General features: G+C 45.6%; 4 protein-coding genes and 1 long non-coding RNA gene across 10 annotated transcripts; 3 read left to right on the top strand and 2 right to left on the bottom strand.

Moving 5' to 3' along the window:
• Positions 1-5,267: 5,267 nt before the first annotated feature.
• Positions 5,268-7,284, top strand: LOC136546862 (uncharacterized). Its single transcript, XR_010781441.1, has 2 exons — positions 5,268-5,682; positions 7,032-7,284. It is a non-coding gene; the product is annotated as an uncharacterized lncRNA (long non-coding RNA).
• Positions 7,285-10,834: 3,550 nt separating this feature from the next.
• On the top strand, positions 10,835-11,308 carry LOC136544406 (GDSL esterase/lipase At4g10955-like). The gene has a single exon (XM_066536584.1). The coding sequence runs from the start codon at positions 10,835-10,837 to the stop codon at positions 11,306-11,308; it is 474 nt and encodes a 157-aa protein (XP_066392681.1).
• A 219-nt stretch (positions 11,309-11,527) lies between these two features.
• On the top strand, positions 11,528-11,905 carry LOC136544405 (GDSL esterase/lipase At4g10955-like). Its single transcript, XM_066536583.1, has one exon. It carries the CDS (start codon positions 11,528-11,530, stop codon positions 11,903-11,905), a length of 378 nt encoding a protein of 125 aa, XP_066392680.1.
• Positions 11,906-12,659: 754 nt separating this feature from the next.
• On the bottom strand, positions 12,660-14,205 carry LOC136544404 (protein ACCELERATED CELL DEATH 6-like). The gene is made up of 2 exons (XM_066536582.1): positions 13,810-14,205; positions 12,660-13,646 (listed from the first exon to the last, which is right to left on the bottom strand). The coding sequence occupies exons 1-2, from the start codon at positions 14,203-14,205 to the stop codon at positions 12,912-12,914; spliced, it is 1,131 nt and encodes a 376-aa protein (XP_066392679.1). The 3' UTR covers positions 12,660-12,911.
• Positions 13,503-20,892, bottom strand: LOC136542399 (protein ACCELERATED CELL DEATH 6-like). Of its 6 annotated transcripts, none has more exons than XM_066534802.1 (6): positions 19,981-20,892; positions 17,482-18,014; positions 16,662-17,346; positions 14,165-14,289; positions 13,782-14,086; positions 13,508-13,646 (listed from the first exon to the last, which is right to left on the bottom strand). In XM_066534802.1, the coding sequence occupies exons 1-4, from the start codon at positions 20,774-20,776 to the stop codon at positions 14,261-14,263; spliced, it is 2,043 nt and encodes a 680-aa protein (XP_066390899.1). In that variant the 5' UTR covers positions 20,777-20,892; the 3' UTR covers positions 13,508-13,646; positions 13,782-14,086; positions 14,165-14,260. The 6 variants fall into 6 exon arrangements, with proteins under 6 accessions (XP_066390895.1, XP_066390899.1, XP_066390896.1 ...); XM_066534799.1 differs by having other exon boundaries at positions 14,165-14,312; positions 19,981-20,890; XM_066534798.1 differs by having other exon boundaries at positions 13,503-13,637; positions 13,782-14,312; positions 19,981-20,890.
• Between the last annotated feature and the right edge of the window lie 179 nt (positions 20,893-21,071).

Genomic DNA, 21,071 nt, shown 5'->3' with positions numbered 1-21,071 from the left:
AAATAGTGTGAGAATACAAATAATAACAACAATAATTGCATGCCTTAGTTTAACGTTGGTCAAAATTAAAACATACAATTATTTTATACATTAAATCTACATCACCGTTGGGCAGAAATAGAAATAATGCATAATCATTAAAATTATAATATTGCTATTAACAACGTTGGTCAGAAAATAACAATATCATAATCAACTCATATTTATCTCTTGTCTCTTAAAATCAAATTCTCCCGTTGGTTCGAATTTAATTAAAAGTCCATAATTACTTTAAATACGCAGCGGAAACATTAACATTCAATAATCATTTTCCTATTTTCCAGAAGCAACTTTACTATTTACTAAACAAAAAATATCGTTGGATAAATTTTGTACAGAAAATTATCATAAAAATTCAATTCAAATTGATCAAATTGTTTTCTGGAAAATAAGAAAATCAAAAAACTATGACTGTACTATTTGTTTGGCCATTTCGGCCCAATCCAGCAACAGTGCGCGCGGCCCAGCGAAATGCGGCCCATGGCCTACGGCTGCAGCGGCTTTCAGCGCGCTCCCCCGCGCCCAGGCCGCAACCTGGGCCTGGGCCGGGATTTCGGCCGAGCAGCATCGCCCGCCTAGGCCAAAAGAGGCCCGAGCCCTCCTGGCCGTTGATCTCAGGGCAACGAGATCCGACGGCACAGCACATATTTCGGAGGAATAAAATCGGTAGCAGCGACGATCCCCTGAAACCCTAACCTCCATTTCACTTTAGCTTTTCCTCAGCGTAGCCGTGGTGGCCAGAGGATGGTGGCGCCGCCGCCCGGCCACCTCGCCGGTGAGGTGATGCCCCGCCGCAGTAGATCCGCATCCCCTCCCTCATTTCTTTCTCCCGTTCCTCTCTCCACCCAGCACCGCTCGTGGAACAGCCGCAGCAGCAGCCGTCCGCGGTGGCCAAGGAAGAAGAAAAGGAGGGGCTCCGCTCAGTGCCCTCTCGCCGGCGTGCGTGCTCGCCCTAGGCTGAGCACGCTGCCATCGAGGGGCCGCATGGTGGTGCCCTTTTGCCATGACCGCGGCGGATCTCGGCTCTGTCCCGCGCGCAGAGGCGGCGCGGTCCCATTCCCGCACCATGGCGGTGACGACGGTGGGAGAGAGAACCCGGGTAGGATCCCTTCCCCTCCATCCTTTCTCTGTTCATGCTAGGGTTAGGGTTTTGATTGGATTTTGGATGCTTTTCTGATTTGAAATCAGTTCTTTTTCTTTCTCAGTCAGTCACCGAGCGGGCGCCGGATCCCGGCGAGCTGTGCCCCCGGTCGGCCTATCTTTTCCCCACGCGCTGGCGTGACTGTAGTGCCGTGCAACTGCGAGGTAGGCTACCCTCTTCCCTTTCTTCCCCTTCCTGGGTTAGGGTTAGGGTTTGGATGGCCACTGTTTTCTTTTTCCCCGATTTGATTTCTTCTCGGGTAACTTTTCTTTTCTTTTCCCGAACCTGATTTAGAGTTAGGGTTCAATTTTCTCTTCTTCCCCGATCCAGATCTACGACTAGGCAGGCGTCTGATACCATTGTTAAGTTCATTTAGGATCTCTAGCAGTAGATCTAGGGTTCGTTTCTTTGAATACGGGATGAACAGAGAGATGAGGAGAGGGGTGCTGGTGTTGAACCTGAGCCCTCGGAGGGAGTCGTGGAGCTGGCCATGTCAGCTTCGGTGATGAAGGCAGCGACGGGTGGAGTAGAGGTGGCACGGACGTCGATGCAGTGCAGACGGACGGCGTAGCAGTGACGATGGCGAAGTCAGTGGAGCTTCCCGTCGCTGGCTGTGCGCCCTCTTAGATTGGTCTAGGGTTTGTCGGTGGGGTTTGCGGCTCACGGTGAACCTCGTACCTCGAGCCGCCGCCCCCCACCTCTATATATAGCGCAGTGCGACGGGGGCCCACCAACCATGTAGGGTTGGGCGCCCCCGATCAGAGCGCGTGACCAAGGCCCAATAGGCCGTTGGACTTATTGGTTGGGAGATCAATCTAACATTTTGATGTTAATTGAAAGGCGGGGGCGAATGTCCTTGAACTCTAAAAAAAAATATCAAGTGTCCACTACACAAGATATTTTTAAGTGCTTTCGAATTTTATAGTAGATTGAGGTAATTCAGGGAGATACTGCTCATCAGGGCCTAATTAAAAGTAATATCTTTGTTAGGTGACCATACCAGCTATTGATTCTCCATCGAGTCTCTTGTCTAGTTGTCTTAGTCTTCTACTTCAGCTCAGACCTACCCGTATTGTTTTTCTTCTCCACAGGGACATGGCCACACAGACACAGCCGTGTAGGATGTGTAGGTAACCCAAAACCCACTCTCCGAGGAAATTTGAGCCTCGCCCCCAAACCCGTATAAGAGTAAGTACAACAATTGTTTTATAGTCAAGCTAGTTAGCATTTTTGTTGATGTGAATAAGAAAAAAAAGGAGGAGAGAGAATAGATCTTGGCTCTTGTGCAAGAAACAAGCTCAGCACGGAAACATAGGCAATGGTGGGTCTCAATAGGGATGTATGTGAGGAGGAATAGGAAAAAGAATGAAAACGTATAATAATATACAAAGTTTGTAGACAAATAGAAGACTAACTATTGTATAGCTTAGCTCTTATAACTTGATTTATAGCCATGCACTTGGCTCTATTATTGACATTGCTCTAATGTAGGATGTGTATGTAATTATTAATCTTTTCAACATCAGCATTAATCAGGATGCACCATGATCATTTTATCTTTCATATATTATATGGACACCAACTAATAATTATTGAATCACGGTGAGTGAAGTCATGCACCCACAATTAACTGAAGTTGAATCATCCTTGTAGGTTACTGAGTCATCCCATGCTGAAAATGAAGCTTTTGGTTCTCATAATAGAGATTGGCAAGTTGGCAACTAAGGCAATGGCAACAACATTAATCTGGAATGAAAAGGCAAAGCGTACAGTTAACCTCTTTTGTGTAGTTAGTATTATACTCCTCTGGACTCAATATAGCTAGGAGATAGACTTGTGTAATATGTGAACACATAGTATAGGAGGATGTCATGTTGTCGAATTCCCAATGCCGGGACCAGCTAATATGTACAGATCAAGCACAAACATTTGTATTTGTGGCGGTCAGATTCGAATTTGAATTATATATATATATATATATATATATATATATATATATATATATATATATATATATATATATGTGGTCAGATTTGAATTTGAATTTTTTTTTGCTTACAAATACACACAGCAGGGGCGGCTGGTGATACAGCCGCCCTTATAGAAGTCCACTACAGAGGCGGCTGATATTACCAGCCAGGGCACTGCAGGGGCGGTCAGGAAACCGCCCCTACAGAGGCACCCTCTGTAGGAACACCCTGGGAAGGGCGGCTGGCGCAGCCGCCCCTACAGAGGCTCTAGAACCGCCCCTACAGTTAACTTCTGTAGTAGTGTATAACCGCTTTAGTACTCTACGGTCTACAGGTCTTAAATAAAGCACAAAAGTATACCCTATTCTCAAAATCAGTGAAATAAAACATGCACATGGATAATATGGCTAAGCAATAAGAAGCATTGCATTTTGAATATGATTACCTCAGCTGTCATTTGGTCTGTTTGGAAACTTAGAAATGACCTTTGTCTTCAGAGAATTGGCTAGAGAAGCATGGAAATGCTCCTTTTTAGGATTTCTGGGCTTTTACTGAACTGGATTATTCTTTGTCCAACCGACAAGAAGGATTTGCTGATGGAGTACATCTACAAGATCAAATCAGCAGAAGGCAAGACCCTCTGGCTCCCTTATGTGAACCAAAGCATCACCTAAAGTTCCACAGAGGAGATGTTGAAGATGTGGCCTGGAAGCACAAGTTGCCTGAAGATCCAGTGACTGAACATCTCGCTTAACTTGGCGTGAAGATATGTTGGTTATAGTGCCTTGGCGGAGTTAGCTGTTAGTTACATCTTTAGAATTTTCAGTCTGTTTCTATTGTGGTTGGCTTAGTCCTGGTGGACGCTTTTCTGGATTAAAACTCCTGTGCTATAATAACTCATGGTATTTTGATGTTAATTGAAAGGCCGGGGCGAATGTCCTTGAACTCTAAAAAAAAAATATCAAGTGTCCACTACACAAGATATTTTTAAGTGCTTTCGAATTTTATAGTAGATTGAGGTAATTCAGGGAGATGCTGCTCATCAGGGCCTAATTAAAAGTAATATCTTTGTTAGGTGACCATACCAGCTATTGATTCTCCATCGAGTCTCTTGTCTAGTTGTCTTAGTCTTCTACTTCAGCTCAGACCTACCCGTATTGTTTTTCTTCTCCACAGGGACATGGCCACACACACACACACACAGCCGTGTAGGATGTGTAGGTAACCCAAAACCCACTCTCCGAGGAAATTTGAGCCTCGCCCCCAAACCCGTATAAGAGTAAGTACAGCAATTGTTTTATAGTGAAGCTAGTTAGCATTTTTGTTGATGTGAATAAGAAAAAAAAAGGAGAGATAATAGATCTTGGCTCTTGTGCAAGAAACAAGCTCAGCATGGAAACATAGGCAGTGGTGGGTCTCAATAAGGATGTATGTGAGGAGGAATAGGAAAAAGAATGAAAACGTATAATAATATACAAAGTTTGTAGACAAATAGAAGACTAACTATTGTATAGCTTAGCTCTTATAACTTGATTTATAGCCATGCACTTGGCTCTATTATTGACATTGCTCTAATGTAGGATGTGTATGTAATTATTAATCTTTTCAACATCAGCATTAATCAGGATGCACCATGATCATTTTATCTTTCATATATTATATGGACACCAACTAATAATTATTGAATCACGGTGAGTGAAGTCATGCACCCACAATTTTACCACCACACTTACAACCTGTCTGGATTGCAGTATGGTTCCATCCAGAATCAGTTGATCCATCGTGGGTCAATGTCTGGAGGGCAGAAGGCCAAGAAGATCGGTTTGGTGCCGCACCGATTCAATCCTTGATGGTTGGTTTGCCAAACAATATTGTTAGGTTCCAATGATTCCGCATGGCTCCGTTTGTCAATCCAAATGCATCCCTTGAGTACTTGTCTATTCTCCATCTTTATCTTATATCGGAGTACTCCTCAGTCCTCACTCCCCTTAGTGGAATTATTGTTTACAGGAAAAACATTTTTATCTGCTTGCAACTTGTGCATTTTATCTCCTCCCGTCAAAATTAATTGCCGCAGATATTAATTAGGAAAATTAATTAATTATAGTTAAGGGTAGTTTAGTACTTCTGCGCTTAATCTCTGACTCCCTAACCCAATTCCATAGAAGCTGCTCCGTGCGTCGCGACTCGCAAGATATCGCTGCTCCCTGCGCCGCCGCCTCGCCGCCTCCCTGCTCGCCGGCTCGTCGCCTGCCTCGCCGCCAATCGCGTCGGCGCAGTCCTCACCACCGCGTCTCCCTAGGGTCGCCGCACACCTTGCCCTAGGGCCGCGGCCCCCTCACCACCACCACGCGCCTCCCTAGGCTCGCCACCGCCCACCTGTGTGGGTCACCGCCGGCTGCCTGCTGCAATAAACCGACGGCTGCAGCAGAGAGGTGGGGACAGGATTGGTGGCAGGAGGCCTGCCCTTCTGCGCTTGGCCTTGTCGCGGAGGACGGAGGGGTGCGCTTGCAGGTGCTCGTCGTCCTACATGTATGATATCTCTGCCTTTGCCTACTCCTCATCTGCATCAGTGTCAATCACTAGATTCATCTTCCATCATTTTGGCAATAGGTAGAAGCGTGAAAAATTATCAATTCCATGGATCTTAAATCCCTAGCTTGATTAAATTATCTGTTTAGGCTGTAAGTGAATCGTTACTAGATGTAGTGAGTTGATGAAAATTCAATAGAGGAGGGCATTGGCAGAGATATGAGTGCTCTCAGATGCAGAATGATTAAGTAGCACAGGAATTAGAAAGATACCATCTGAAGTGAATTGAGCAGCTAACCCCCTTTGCTTGTTGGCTGTGTAAATGTACAGAGACATACATGCGTGTACGATCGTTCACTAAGAAAAAAGGGTTAAGGTACAAATCTTTATGAGAGCATCATCATTAGTGTTGCGGTGCAATTTTGTTGTTTTCAGTTGTCGCATGGATGAGTTAGTGGTTCTGTGTGTTAGTTATTAAATGGCAGATTCAGCTACTCAAACCTTAGCCTTGTACATTGATGTAATGCTCATGGTCTTCTTGTAAGAAGAGATTAATGTTGCCAAAGTGATCTAGATATATAATGCTCCTCCACTCCAGTGGCTTCTGTAATTTAGCCTGGCAACTTTAGCTGGTCTGTTAGCCTTCCAAGTTTCATTCACAAACCATATTGAGGTATTGAGGATTATACTAATTGGTCTTTCGAGCTAGCTTACCCTGATTACATGTAAGCATGTTAGATTCGAACTGTTGTCGAATCCATGTTGTCAAGGAGCATGTGCCATCATCTTGTACTTAGTGGTTAAAGGGTATGCAAGTTTATCTAAAATTTTTCTTATTCAGATTTGTTTGCTTCAAAGCTACTCTTAATTATGAAGTACAGCTGCACTGTGTCTTCACAAAAGTAGTTGCAGGACTTGTGTGCTCGGTAATTAAAAGGCTTTGTTAATCAGAGTTTGCAGAATTCAACAGTCAAGATTAGAATTCCTTTCTGCCATGTTAAATATATCCTAATGCTAGTTGCATATTATGACTAGTTCCTCAATTTTTAAACTGAGCAGTTAACTTATGTTCTGCTAATTCAAGTTGGATCTGTTAATTGAGTCTCTTTTTTTCTTCCAAGCTGGTAGTACAAAATATGTAACTGCATAATTATTTGGCTTGTGACTGTAGTCACTGATCAGTTAGTTCCATGATGTTTGCAACAACTTGGCAGGTGCAGTAGGAGCATATATCTTCGATTAATTTATCTGAAATGTTGCTTTCATGCGCTGCATCGTCTTGTATGTCTCCATGACTTTGATGTCTCGGACATACTGTTAGTTAACCTTCCTTTCCGTTTTCTTTTCAGTTGTACCGGCCCTTCTTCCTCTGGAGTCCAGGCTATGTGATTCCTGGAGCCCACTGAAGATTGCTACCTTCCTCTATTTACAAGCCGTGTAGCGATCCTACTGCCTAGATTTGTTTTGTGTGATTCCTCACAATTTAGTGGAAAATTCAATCCTTGATGTAAGACATGCACCGAACTTGTAAATGTCAATTTCAGTGTGATTCACCTGGCAGCTAAACTAAACTGTGTTCAGCTATAAAATACTCTAATCCTTTATGCTTGTGCGTGTATGATGTAGTCATTAGTAAGTCTGAAGTTCTTGATTCTTGATGCAACATACATCCAGAGCAGAAAGAATGCAACCCTTAAGTGCAGCAGAATTACCTGATACACCTACTTGGTGTGTTACATTTAGCGCCGCAGGTGAGCACAATATCTGCCGCGGCAGGATCCCCAAATATCCGTTGATAACATGAACCCGTTACCGACGCCTCTGAAACAAGAAGCAAAGTGATGCGCTGCTTAAGCATCACCTAATTTAGAGGGAACTTTATTTTTCTCTAAATTCATTACGGCGCCATGATGTTACAACTCCAATTAACAAAATGTTACTCGTATTGTCTCAATCCTGGTAGTTGCCAGCTCATTTGCAGAGCCCGAGTGAAACTAGTTAGACTGTCTTTAACAACAGCGACCCAAATTACGAGACACATTCGTCCTTTAGGTAGCGCTATAGACAAATGGTTCAATATCTATTTTTGGTCTTCTCCAACAACAAAACCCAAAAGACAACCATTTTTTATAAATGGATCTCCAGGAGAGAGGATAATCAGATTTAAGTTATGTCTCTCCTGGCACCCAAAATAGGTCTTACATATAAATACTCTGTTGGAGGCTATAGATTGTGCCTTAACAGGCCTCAGAGACAGCCTTTACTTACATGATAACTGAGGACTATGGAATGTATCATAGAAATTAAAAGAGAACCCTCACATTTGCCTCAGCTGCAGGGCCAATATTTCCATTAATCGGATACACAGACCAAGAATAATAATCTGTCTAGGGAACGAAGGTTCAAGCTCGAATGTCTGTGTAACCAGAGATTGCCAACAAATTCAACCAAAAGAAGCCAGACAAGCTAAATCACAAGAGATATACGTGATAGGTGCATCCAATGTACTAACACACAGTAGTAGACAGCTCCAATACTATTGACACAGGTCATTGTGTTCATGAATCTTCAATTGACATGCAGTAGCAGCAGATACTCTTTAAAAGTTAAGAATTGAAAGCTCAAGGCGGATGCGTGGAGCTGAAGCTTGGCCATAGCCTACGACGCTTGCTTGCTCGCCTAGACCTGGAGGTTGGAACTGGAGCCGACGACCCGAGCTGGAGCAGCAGCCGCTACCGCTCACCTCGGATGCGCATGCGCCGACGCCCGAGCTGGAGGCCTGGGGCATCTGCCGCCGGAGCTGGACCAGAGCTCGTGAGCCGGTGAGCCCCCGCGCGCTAGGAGAGGGAGAGAGGTGCGGAGCCTGCCCACCGGGGGCCGCGCTGGTGAGCCCTGCCTCGCCGCCTCCCAGGTCGCCGGCTCGACGATAAACGAGAGAGAGAGAGAGCGCGCGGAGGAGATGAGAAGCAGATCATGTGAGATGAGAAGCAGTTTCTTTTCTGGATTCAGAGAAGCAGCTCGTGAGACAGTTAAAATACTGTTATATCCTTCAAATTTGTTTAGAAACCAGCTTCGGGTCCACTTTTTTTTTTCCGGGCCCATCACTTAACATCATGTTCGGTTGGCTGGTTCGTGAAGAAGTACTGCTGGCTGGTTTGTGTGAGAGAAAAATAATGTTCCGGCTGAAAATTTACGATCGTTTACGACAAGCCACAGCCAAACGAACAGGCTGTTAGTTCCTCCTATCTAGTTTTTTTGGAACTGCTAGCGCCTGGACGTCCGGATGTCCGATCCGGGCGCTAGCGTCCGGACGCTCGCGCTGATGCCCCTGCATGTGCGCCCGCCCGCAACCAAACCGCCCCCAGACGCATGCATGGGAGCCGCTTCCATCGAATGCCCCCACGCATGACCCGACACGCCCACACCTCGCGCTTCCGCACCTTATCCCCATCCCCATTCCCATCTCCATCTGTTTGCCTCGCCCCCGCAGGAGATTCCACTGTGTGCCGTCCGTCCCCCAGCCATCCCATCCCACCACACCGCCCGTCCCCCATCCCGCCGCGCCGCCCGTCCCCCGCCATCCCGTCGCCCCGCTCATCCCCCCGCCGCGTCCACGCTAGGTGTGTCGCATCCTCACCGTGCTCCCGTTAGAAAAATTGTTTGTAACATCAAACAAAGTGCAATGCGAGATCAAACATCAGAACAAGTCTACAGCAACATCAGAACAAAAGCGACTGCAACAAAAAGAACAAAGCTACTGCAATACGAGATGCAACATCAGAAAAAAAGACTAATGCAACCAAGAAGAATTACTCGTTGCAACAGCAAAACAACGCTACTGCAACAACAGAAACAAAAAAGGAAATGCGAGATGCAGCATCAGAAAAAAAAGACTAATGCAACAAAGAAAATTTACTTGTTGCAACAGCAAACCAAAGCTACTGCAATAAGAGAAACAAAGCGCGATGCGAGATGCAACATAAAAAAAGACTAATGAAACAAAGAAAAAATTACTTGTTGCAACAGCAAAACAAGCCTACTGCAACAGACCTCCCCGGAACCCTAGCCACCGCCGCGTCCCTCAGATCCGGATCTAGAGGAGGAGGAGGAGAAGAAGGAGGATAGCTCAGATCCAGAGGAGGAGTAGTAGGAGGAGGATGGCTCAGATCCAGAGAAGAACCCACCTACCTTGCCGGAAGCCGTCGCCGTCATCCTCCTCTCCGGTGACATGGAGGTCGCGGAGCGAGGGAGGGAGGGAGGGAGTGAGGGAGGGAGGAAGCGCGAACAGGCGGGGCGGCAGCGAGCTGGATGCGAGCGTGGCGTCCGTCCCGGAGAGCAGCAGCGAGCGCAGGAGCGCGGAAGAGCGGAGAGGGGGAGCGGGCGAGCGGAGCAGAGAGTGGGCGCGGGGGGTCACGGGGGACGGGATTGGAACGGATAAGGAGCCGGGGGGCGCGTCGCTCGCGGCTCGGTCGAGTCTTATCTGACGCGCATCCGGAACGTCGGAGGTTCGAGTCGAAGCATTACCGTATTTTTAAACCATCCGATCTAACGAAACGGAGGGCCCTCATTATTTCCAAGCGTAGTAAAATTTTACTTATCTTGCTATTTCTAGTAGCTTCTACAGCTAATAAAAATCAGTCATTATTCCTTTCTCGCAGGGAAAAAACAAGCCCGTCCCTGTGTATAAATATGCATCAGATACAGTGCTAGCTCTTTCACGCCAAATCAGAAGCAACAAACAGGCTAGCAGCACACACTAGTCTACTGCACTGCACGTCTGCCGATCGGTATTCGGTATTCCTATCCTCGGCTCGACTGCATTGCACGATGGACTCATATGTATTTACGGACTCCGGCCCGAAGCATATGACGGTGAAAATTGGGTCGGGTTCTTCTCCGGCGACCATGATAAACGTTAACTGGTATGGGCTTATGGGTAGTAGAGAACAGACATGGCAATGCATGGCGTGCTGCGCTGTTAAGTGTTGGGTTTGGTGCATGTCTACCTTTAATTTTATTTCACGTACGTATGAATCAGTAGGCAGTAGCATTGCGTTGCCGACGATTGACGACCGCGTTTTAAGATTTCATCAGGGACAGCCACGAGCACCGCCGCTGTATCGCCGCCTGCATCGTTAATGGGACTTACGCCATGGAGAGCGACGAGTACATGAACAGGACGCACACCGGCGAGGTTCTCGCGCCGGCGTGGTGGGAGAGCTTCAACTTCCGGCGGCTCAAAACGATCAGGTACGAATGCGAGTGCCTGCTCTGCGAGACCATGACCAGGCTGTCCTCCTCCTTCGGAGCCCACCGGCCATGCTCCATCTACGGAGCCATCCTAGAGCACGTGCCCCCGGCCGGCGGCGTGCTCCGCCACCCGTCGGCTCCACGCTACATCGTGGCCTTCCGGGGAACCATTCTCCGGCGGCACCAGCACCAGCACGAGCAGCAGCATCAGCACACGGTTTTCTGCGACATGCACCTGAACCTCCGGATACTTGCCAACAAGCAGCACGGCTGCGGCCGCTTCCGCGACGCCCGTAAAGAGGTCGGCAGGCTCCTGGACTCCGTCGCCGACGGCAGCCATGTCGCCCCCGCCGCCGTCTGGCTCGTGGGCCACTAGCTCGGCGCGTCCATCGCGCTGAACGTCGGGCGCGACATGGCCGCCAAGGGGTGCTACCTCCCGACGTTCCAATTCAACCCGCCGCAGGTGTCGCTGGCGCCCAGCATGCTGCCGCAGGCCCTGCGGAGGGTCGCCAAGAGGGTCGTGTACCCGACGAGCTAGGCCGTGAACGTGAAGGCGGCGCTGGGGTCGACGGTGCTGAAGCGACAGGAGAGGGACATGGAGCCGCTGTTCCAGACGCTGGCGCCGTGGGTGCCCGAGCTGTACGTCCACGAGAGGGACATCGTCTGCCAGGGCTTCATCGACTACTTCGAGCAGCGGCAGAAGATGCTGGACCGGCTCCGGCCCGTCGCCGAGGTGGCCATGAAGCTGTCTCTCCGTGACATGCTCATATCCTTTCACAGCACCGACCCCGCCGAGAGCGGCGAGGACCAGCGAGTGCGCCCACACCTCTTGCCGTCGGCGAGGCTATGGAAGAATTCGAGCTACCACTACGCGCACGGACTTGAGCAGTGGTGGAAGCCTGACAACGAGCTGAGGTTGAGCTCCAGGCGATACAGCGATCGTGGAGCTGAGGCAGAGCTTCTCTATGGTTAACGGTACCGTGAGTGCAATGCTAAAATGTGTAACTGTGATTCTTATGTCCTAAGTCCAAGAATTTGGTACTACTAAGGGCCAGTCCCAATGGTGCATTGATGATGGTTTCTATCCTCATTAAATGACTTGCCACGTAGGCAAAACGCTGACATGGCAACGTAATTAATGAAGAAAGAGAGCAAAAATCATAGAAATGGTTTCTTCATGAAGAAATCAGGTCTACTCTTGACCCAATGCACCAAGAAACCATGAAATCGCCATTGGGGAGAAACCACTAGTTTTTAGGGAGCTCGTCGCACTCCCGTTGGAGGGAGAAGATAGAGTTGGGAGAGAGAAAAAGAAAATAGTTATTACTCATAGAAACCATGGGTTAAAAAGCAGTACTTTTTTAGTGCGGTATCCTATGTTATAGAAACTATTGGTTTCTTTCATTGGGACTGCCCTAAGTAATGATTCTTTGGGTACGTACCTCTTTAGGGATGGTAAAAGATTTTATGAATAAGATGCTCTGTAATTTTGTCTTGGGTCGCTTCAAAATCCATTAAATGCATGGTGCTTCATCTTTCTTGGGGGATATCTTGTGCAAATATCCCATGATAATTATAGGATATGGTTTCAAATGCATGGCCACGCCCCCCCCCCCCCCCCCCCCCCCCCCACCACCACCACCACCACCACCACCACACACACAAAAAAAAATCTAAATTTTGGTGCATTTAGATTTCGTGGAGCTAAGACATTTGCCTTGGAAATGTGAATCTAGAGTTGTTTTTCGTAGATGTAGAGCGGCTAGAGCTCTCTCAAACATACCTTATTATTGTTAACCAAAAGGCAACCACTCGTAGAATTTTGAGCTTTTTAATTCCACTATCTCATTAGATGATTAGAATCGTTAGGACTAAATCAACCACTCGTGGAAGAACTTTTTATATATACAAAAGTACAAAACATACAGCTCCACCAAGGAACATGAATATTACACCGAGGCACACTATTGTGATTCTCATCATAGCAATGCTAACAGAAAGATAAAGCTGTACGTAAATAACATACCAAGCATCCTCCGAAGGAATTGACAAGCAAAATTGGAGCCAACACCTACTGTAAGACGGCTCCTTGTTTCCGGAGGCAAGTGGGTCTTGAAAGCTCCTTTCCATCCCAATCGCCTCTTAATCGGCATGAACAGGAACCACAGCTGCCAGCTAGATGGGTTGCGAAGCAAGAGCGTCATGAACGTAGACATGCAGACCACAATGGCAATCCGCTCGCTGACAGGGCTCAAGACGACATATGCGCCCAATGCGAACCCTATAACCATACTTCTCGTTGCCTGCTCCATCGAAATTACAGAGAGGAACATGTAGATTGCACGAAGCAGTGGATGGACGTGTTCTGACCCAGCATAGGTGAGCCAGATGGTGGACAACGTGGAGCCGACAAATGCGAGTGTGTTTGCCATCACGATCGCCTTGAAGGTATACCTGTGCGACAGAATTGGTGCACCGGCATGTGGATGCCCATCCGATATGTAGCCACCAGGCAGAGTGAAAACTGCTGCAAACGTGACCGTTGAGACAAGGACAGACCCAACAATTAAGTTCTGTGCAATGTTGGTGAATTTCTTGAACTCGTTTCCAGAAGTTCTGCCAACGCCAAATTCATCCATGAAATGATCGAGGCGACGAGGACTAAGGACAGCTCCAGTCCATGCCAAGCAGCGGAGTATGATGACCTGAGGATTCTACCAGAAGAAAATCAACATTTCAGGAAATCAAACTATACAAGTTAAAAACTGAAATAAATTTAAAATCGACCGAGAACATGAATTAGAAGATGCAAAGAAGAATGCAGTCCTAGGAGATTAGGTGAGGCTTACCAGTGTAACTTATGCCTTTGTCAGTTGCCAGTACAGCAAGATCTAAGGCAGTGAAGCCCTGGTTGTTCACTGTATTTGGCAGTACACCTTTTGTCGCCATAAGAAGGCTCACTATCATCTGGTCTGCATTCTTGACTGCAAGATGCAGAGGTGTGTTGCCTTCTGAATCCATGATATTCGCCATCCTTCCAAGATCTTCAGTACCAGAGAAACACCAAACAACTTTCCATTTCTTATGCTCAATAGCAATATGTAGGAAATTTCTTCCTCTACTGTCAAGCAATTCGTCACAATCTGGGCAGAATCTACAGAGCTCGTAGATGAATTGTCCGTATCCCATTTTAGCAGCAATATGTACAGGAAATAAACCATTTGAATCTGACCTGTAGGCTAGAGAACTGTCACGGCGCAATAAGAGCTTCATTGCGGAAATATTTCCAACAGATGCAATGTAGTGAAAAAGAGTACTGCCTTAGTCATCAACTTCTTTCACAAGAGCTTGGTTCCACTGCAGCAATTCCCGTATCATTTCTGTTACGAAAGAACTTCAGTAAATAGAAAGTATAAGACCTGAAACACTATCACTCTTAAGAAAAATAATATATGCACTCCCTATGGTCTTATAATAAGGATTGAATGAAGGCCCATGATCTGGCAGGCCTTTTTTCTATAAAGCTTTATGGACCTCAAGGTACATCATCTAGCACTTGAGGGCCAAATCTTACCTAATATTTCTTAAATACAGATGAAAAACAGAAATGACAGAGAAGTGAATTTAACCAGAACATGTACTAGGGTGTCAAGTCATCAAATTCCACCAAAGCTCCCATGAGGGCAGATTTTTCTAACCCTCCTGATGCATGTCCAACAAAATTCTAACCCCAACGCCATTGGTCACTCAGTGCCATTGATGATGTTAAGTCTTTAACCTAATTAACACTTCATGCAAATAGTTGAAGCAGGCATAGATAGGCCAGATAAAATGCTGCACTTTATCACCGTGGCCTATCAGAATTAGAAGGTATGCATTATTCCCATATGATTAATTCAAGTACACCTTTTCCCACATAATATTAGTAATAATGATTTGTTTTGAGCTTTTACAAAAGAAACATATTTCATACATGCCCACAAAACCAACCTTGTAATTAAGGCAGTCAAAGGTGCCCAGTAAAGAAGAGAAGCACAAAAGCAAAAGTAATTGATCAAATATGTCATCAATTTATATGGGGCTAACCCTAGGAGTCATCTTACAAGGAGCCCACTGTGCAAATTAAACAACAAGCCTTGCTTGTAGAGAGGTTTTAATAATATTGGACAGAGTGATGTTATCACCTAATAATATTGGACTAAAAGGCTTTGTTGTTGGATAGATTGCTATAAGTAATTTTTTATCAAAAATAAATAAATTCATACTCATGCCTCATATTCAAATATATACCCTCCATTCCAAATTATAATAAGTCGTTATGGCTCTTATAGATGCATAGCTTTTATTATGTATCTAGACACAGCCTATATCTAGTGCATAGCAAAAAACAATGTGCCTAGAGAGGCTAGAATGACTTATAATTTAGAACGGAGGGAGTAACTAGATGTATTTCAAGATTTACACAATTTTTTTTATTTACACAATTTTCTTTCGGGACTTTAAATCTAAATTGCAAGAGACCTAACAATAATGTCATCATGAAAACTATATTTGATACATTATGATTAGTTTTCGACACAACTGGTTTATGTTTTCTAAGGTGCAATTAAGTGTTATATTACTTTTGTCAAGTTACTTTTTCTCAATAGACCCACCCGCAGTTTGCTACAGAGTAGTACTACTTAAACCGTAGTCCCGCCATGTCCATGATTACACATATTCATTTCAGCAAGATTCTTGACGTGTACCTTCCTTTCTCTTTTGTGTCATGATTCACATGTGGGACAGTAGAAGTAATATAAAATTGGGTGCCCTGGCTATTTGATGAGTCCCGACTGCTCACCCAAAAACCAATTATTCGATCAAACACTAAATGTGCATCCCCACATAGTCTGATTCACAGCACACTAATCACTCTGTTGTCAAGACAACCCAAACAAAAATCGCTATCACTAGATTACAGGTTACATCAATTTCAAATGTTTGAGTTTAGATAATGTACACTAACGTTCATAATACAGTGAACATGAGTCATCACATCAAACAGAGACTCAAAACGTCCAACTCATACTCCATTCACTTGCTTTAGAAGAAGTGGCATCCTCGCTTTAACAAATTAAGATCTGAACTGCTGAATTCCATACAATCCAACCACAGTATAGTCCAATCACTCTACCCAAAGAAGAATTTCCAGATTTTTCACAAGCTTCCCACGGTACATCAAACCCCCAAACATAGCAAACTAGAATAACTAAATCTGACAACCTAGATATTAAATACACTCCAAATTGCTCATTAATTCATCACAAACATAGCACCATAAACTAGCAGTCAGGAGGGACTCACCACACACCCACCCACCCACACACACAAAATCTGAATTTTGGTGGATTTAGATTTCGTGGAGCTAAGACATTTGCCTTGGAAATGTGAATCTAGAGTTGTTTTTCGTAGATGTAGAGCAGCTAGAGCTCTCTCAAACATACCTTATTATTGTTAACCAAAAGGCAACCACTCGTAGAATTTTGAGCTTTTTAATTCCACTATCTCATTAGATGATTAGAATCGTTAGGACTAAATCAACCACTCGTGGAAGAACTTTTTATATATACAAAAGTACAAAACATACAGCTCCACCAAGGAACATGAATATTACACCGAGGCACACTATTGTGATTCTCATCATAGCAATGCTAACAGAAAGATAAAGCTGTACGTAAATAACATACCAAGCATCCTCTGAAGGAATTGACAAGCAAAATTGGAGCCAACACCTACTGTAAGACGGCTCCTTGTTTCCGGAGGCAAGTGGGTCTTGAAAGCTCCTTTCCATCCCAATCGCCTCTTAATCGGCATGAACAGGAACCACAGCTGCCAGCTAGAAGGGTTGCGAAGCAAGAGCGTCATGAACGTAGACATGCAGACCACAATGGCAATCCGCTCGCTGACAGGGCTCAAGACGACATATGCGCCCAATGCGAACCCTATAACCATACTTCTCGTTGCCTGCTCCATCGAAATTACCGAGAGGAACATGTAGATTGCACGAAGCAGTGGATGGACGTGTTCTGACCCAGCATAGGTGAGCCAGATGGTGGACAACGTGGAGCCGACAAATGCGAGTGTGTTTGCCATCACGAACGCCTTGAAGGTATACCTGTGCGACAGAATTGGTGTACCGGCATGTAGCCCATCCGATATGTAGCCACCAGGCAGAGTGAAAACTGCTGCAAACGTGACCGTTGAGACAAGGACAGACCCAACAATTAAGTTCTGTGCAATGTTGGTGAATTTCTTGAACTCGTTTCCAGAAGTTCTGCCAACGCCAAATTCATCCATGAAATGATCGAGGCGACGAGGACTAAGGACAGCTCCAGTCCATGCCAAACAGCGGAGTATGATGACCTGAGGATTCTACCAGAAGAAAATCAACATTTCAGGAAATCAAACTATACAAGTTAAAAACTGAAATAAATTTAAAATCGACCGAGAACATGAATTAGAAGATGCAAAGAAGAATGCAGTCCTAGGAGATTAGGTGAGGCTTACCAGTGTATAACTTATGCCTTTGTCAGTTGCCAGTACAGCAAGATCTAAGGCTGTGAAGCCCTGGTTGTTCACTGTATTTGGCAGTACACCTTTTGTCGCCATAAGAAGGCTCACTATCATCTGGTCTGCATTCTTGACTGCAAGATGCAGAGGTGTGTTGCCTTCTGAATCCATGACATTCGCCATCCTTCCAAGATCTTCAGTACCAGAGAAACACCAAACAACTTTCCATTTCTTATGCTCAATAGCAATATGTAGGAAATTTCTTCCTCTACTGTCAAGCAATTCGTTACAATCTGGGCAGAATCTACAAAGCTCGTAGATGAATTGTCCGTATCCCATTTTAGCAGCAATATGTACAGGAAATAAACCATTTGAATCTGAGCTGTAGGCTAGAGAACTCTCACGGCGCAATAAGAGCTTCATTGCGGAAATATTTCCAACAGATGCAATGTAGTGAAAAGGAGTACTGCCTGAGTCATCAACTTCTTTCACAAGAGCTTGGTTCCACTGCAGCAATTCCCGTATCATTTCTGTTACGAAAGAACTTCAGTAAATAGAAAGTATAAGACCTGAAACACTATCACTCTTAAGAAAAATAATATATGCACTCCCTATGGTCTTATAATAAGGATTGAATGAAGGCCCATGATCTGGCAGGCCTTTTTTCTATAAAGCTTTATGGACCTCAAGGTACATCATCTAGCATTTGAGGGCCAAATCTTACCTAATATTTCTTAAATACAGATGAAAAACAGAAATGACAGAGAAGTGAATTTAACCAGAACATGTGCTAGGGTGTCAAGTCATCAAATTCCACCAAAGCTCCCATGAGGGCAGATTTTTCTAACCCTCCTGATGCATGTCCAACAAAACTCTAACCCCAACGCCATTGGTCACTCAGCGCCATTGATGATGTTAAGTCTTTAACCTAATTAACACTTCATGCAAATAGTTGAAGCAGGCATAGATAGGCCAGATAAAATGCTGCACTTTATCACCGTGGCCTATCAGAATTAGAAGGTATGCATTATTCCCATATGATTAATTCAAGTACACCTTTTCCCACATAATATTAGTAATAATGATTTGTTTTGAGCTTTTACAAAAGAAACATATTTCATACATGTCCACAAAACCAACCTTGTAATTAAGGCAGTCAAAGGTGCCCAGTAAAGAAGAGAAGCACAAAAGCAAAAGTAATTGATCAAATATGTCATCAATTTATATGGGGCTAACCCTAGGAGTCATCTTACAAGGAGCCCACTGTGCAAATTAAACAACAAGCCTTGCTTGTAGAGAGGTTTTAATAATATTGGACAGAGTGATGTTATCACCTAATAATATTGGACTAAAAGGCTTTGTTGTTGGATAGATTGCTATAAGTAATTTTTTATCAAAAATAAATAAATTCATACTCATGCCTCATATTCAAATATATACCCTCCATTCCAAATTATAATAAGTCGTTATGGCTCTTATAGATGCATAGCTTTTATTATGTATCTAGACACAGCCTATATCTAGTGCATAGCAAAAACAATGTGCCTAGAGAGGCTAGAATGACTTATAATTTAGAACGAAGGGAGTAACTAGATGTATTTCAAGATTTACACAATTTTTTTTTATTTACACAATTTTCTTTCGGGACTTTAAATCTAAATTGCAAGAGACCTAACAATAATGTCATCATGAAAACTATATTTGATACATTATGATTAGTTTTCGACACAACTGGTTTATGTTTTCTAAGGTGCAATTAAGTGTTATGTTACTTTTGTCAAGTTACTTTTTCTCAATAGAACCACCCGCAGTTTGCTACAGAGTAGTACTACTTAAACCGTAGTCCCGCCATGTCCATGATTACACATATTCATTTCAGCAAGATTCTTGACGTGTACCTTCCTTTCTCTTTTGTGTCATGATTCACATGTGGGACAGTAGAAGTAATATAAAATTGGGTGCCCTGGCTATTTGATGAGTCCCGACCGCTCACCCAAAAACCAATTATTCGATCAAACACTAAATGTGCATCCCCACATAGTCTGATTCACAGCACACTAATCACTCTGTTGTCAAGACACCCCAAACAAAAATCGCTATCACTAGATTACAGGTTACATCAATTTCAAATGTTTGAGTTTAGATAATGTACACTAACGTTCATAATACAGTGAACATGAGTCATCACATCAAACAGAGACTCAAAACGTCCAACTCATACTCCATTCACTTGCTTTAGAAGAAGTGGCATCCTCGCTTTAACAAATTAAGATCTGAACTGCTGAATTCCATACAATCCAACCACAGTATAGTCCAATCACTCTACCCAAAGAAGCATTTCCAGATTTTTCACAAGCTTCCCACGGTACATCAAACCCCCAAACATAGCAAACTAGAATAACTAAATCTGACAACCTAGATATTAAATACACTCCAAATTGCTCATTAATTCATCACAAACATAGCACCATAAACTAGCAGTCAGGAGGGACTCACCATTGCTCGTGAGGACAGCGGCGTGCATCACGGTACGGCCGCCCGGACCCATGCTCGAACCTAGTCCGGGCACCTCCTCCTCCTCCTCCGCGTCCCTATATGTCTTTAAGAGCACGCGCACCATCCCCAGGGACCCGGCCGCCGCCGCCATGTAAAACGGCGACTCCCCAGCGCCGCTGCACAGCCCCATGAGCCCCGGGTCCGCGGCGGCCAGCGCACGCGCCGCGGCCTCGTGGCCTCCCCGCACGGCGTCGTGCAGCGCCGTCTCCGCGCGCCGGTTCGTGGCCCGGGTCAGGGCGCGCAGGGAGCACGCGGGGGAGGACGAGGAGGCGACGAGGAGCGCGACGACCTTGTGCGCCCCCGCGCGCGCGGCGAGGTGGAGCGGGGTGTCGAGCGCGGCGTTGCGCGCCGCGAGGAGGCGCGCGGCGAGGTGGAGCGGGGTGTCGAACGCGGCGTTGCGCGCCGCGAGGAGGCGCGGGGCGCGGCGGAGGAGGAGCGACGCGAGGTCCGCATGCCCGCCCGCGGCGACCACGTGGAGGAGCGTGTTCCCTCCGGCTGTGGCCGCGGTCTCGAGGTCTGGGGCCGCCGGGTCGGCCAGGAGCGCCTTGACGAGCCGCCGCTCGTCGCCGCTGCGCGCCGCGCGGAGAAGCGTGGCGCCCATGGTCGGCGGTGTGGTTGCCAGCGGGCGCGGGGTCGGGCAGGGGGACGCGCTGGTGGTGGGCGTGGACGGCGGTGATGTCTCCGCCGCCTCCGGCGAGGCCATCGTGCGGGCGGGCGTCGGATGGTGGTGTGTCATTTGGACTTATTTATGCCTCCGCTGTAGCACCAGTACTGCACCACTGTAGCAATAAAAGAGAGATGTGGAGAGAGAGAAAGAGGGAGGGAGGAAAATAAAATATGGAGTAGTTGGTATAGAAGATGGGATAGAGATAACATGGCTGCAGAAGAAACTAGGAGCCAGTTTAGTTCCACTTCATTTTACCAAATTTTTCAAGATTCCTCGTCACATCGAATCTTTGGACGCATGCACGAAGCATTAAATATAAATAAAAAATAAAACTAATTACACAGTTTAGACGAAATCCACAAGA

The sequence above is a fragment of the Miscanthus floridulus genome, chromosome 3, assembly GCF_019320115.1.
Source record: "Miscanthus floridulus cultivar M001 chromosome 3, ASM1932011v1, whole genome shotgun sequence".
Taxonomy (NCBI): Eukaryota; Viridiplantae; Streptophyta; class Magnoliopsida; order Poales; family Poaceae; genus Miscanthus; species Miscanthus floridulus.
This window is presented reverse-complemented; position numbering and strand designations above follow the sequence as displayed.

Excerpts from the sequence above, each read along its gene's own strand:
- LOC136544405 (XM_066536583.1), top strand. The coding sequence starts at position 11,528 with ATGGAGCCGCTGTTCCAGACGCTGGCGCCGTGGGTGCCCGAGCTGTAC.
- LOC136542399 (XM_066534798.1), bottom strand. The coding sequence starts at position 20,776 with ATGACACACCACCATCCGACGCCCGCCCGCACGATGGCCTCGCCGGAG. Across the intron at positions 18,015-19,980 it reads CGCTGTCCTCACGAGCAATG|AAATGATACGGGAATTGCTG; the intron begins GTGAGTCCCTCC and ends CTTTCGTAACAG. Across the intron at positions 17,347-17,481 it reads AAGGCATAAGTTATACACTG|AATCCTCAGGTCATCATACT; the intron begins GTAAGCCTCACC and ends TTCTTCTGGTAG.
- LOC136544406 (XM_066536584.1), top strand. The coding sequence starts at position 10,835 with ATGGAGAGCGACGAGTACATGAACAGGACGCACACCGGCGAGGTTCTC.
- LOC136544404 (XM_066536582.1), bottom strand. The coding sequence starts at position 14,205 with ATGAAGCTCTTATTGCGCCGTGACAGTTCTCTAGCCTACAGGTCAGAT. Across the intron at positions 13,647-13,809 it reads CCTTAGATCTTGCTGTACTG|AATCCTCAGGTCATCATACT; the intron begins GCAACTGACAAA and ends TTCTTCTGGTAG.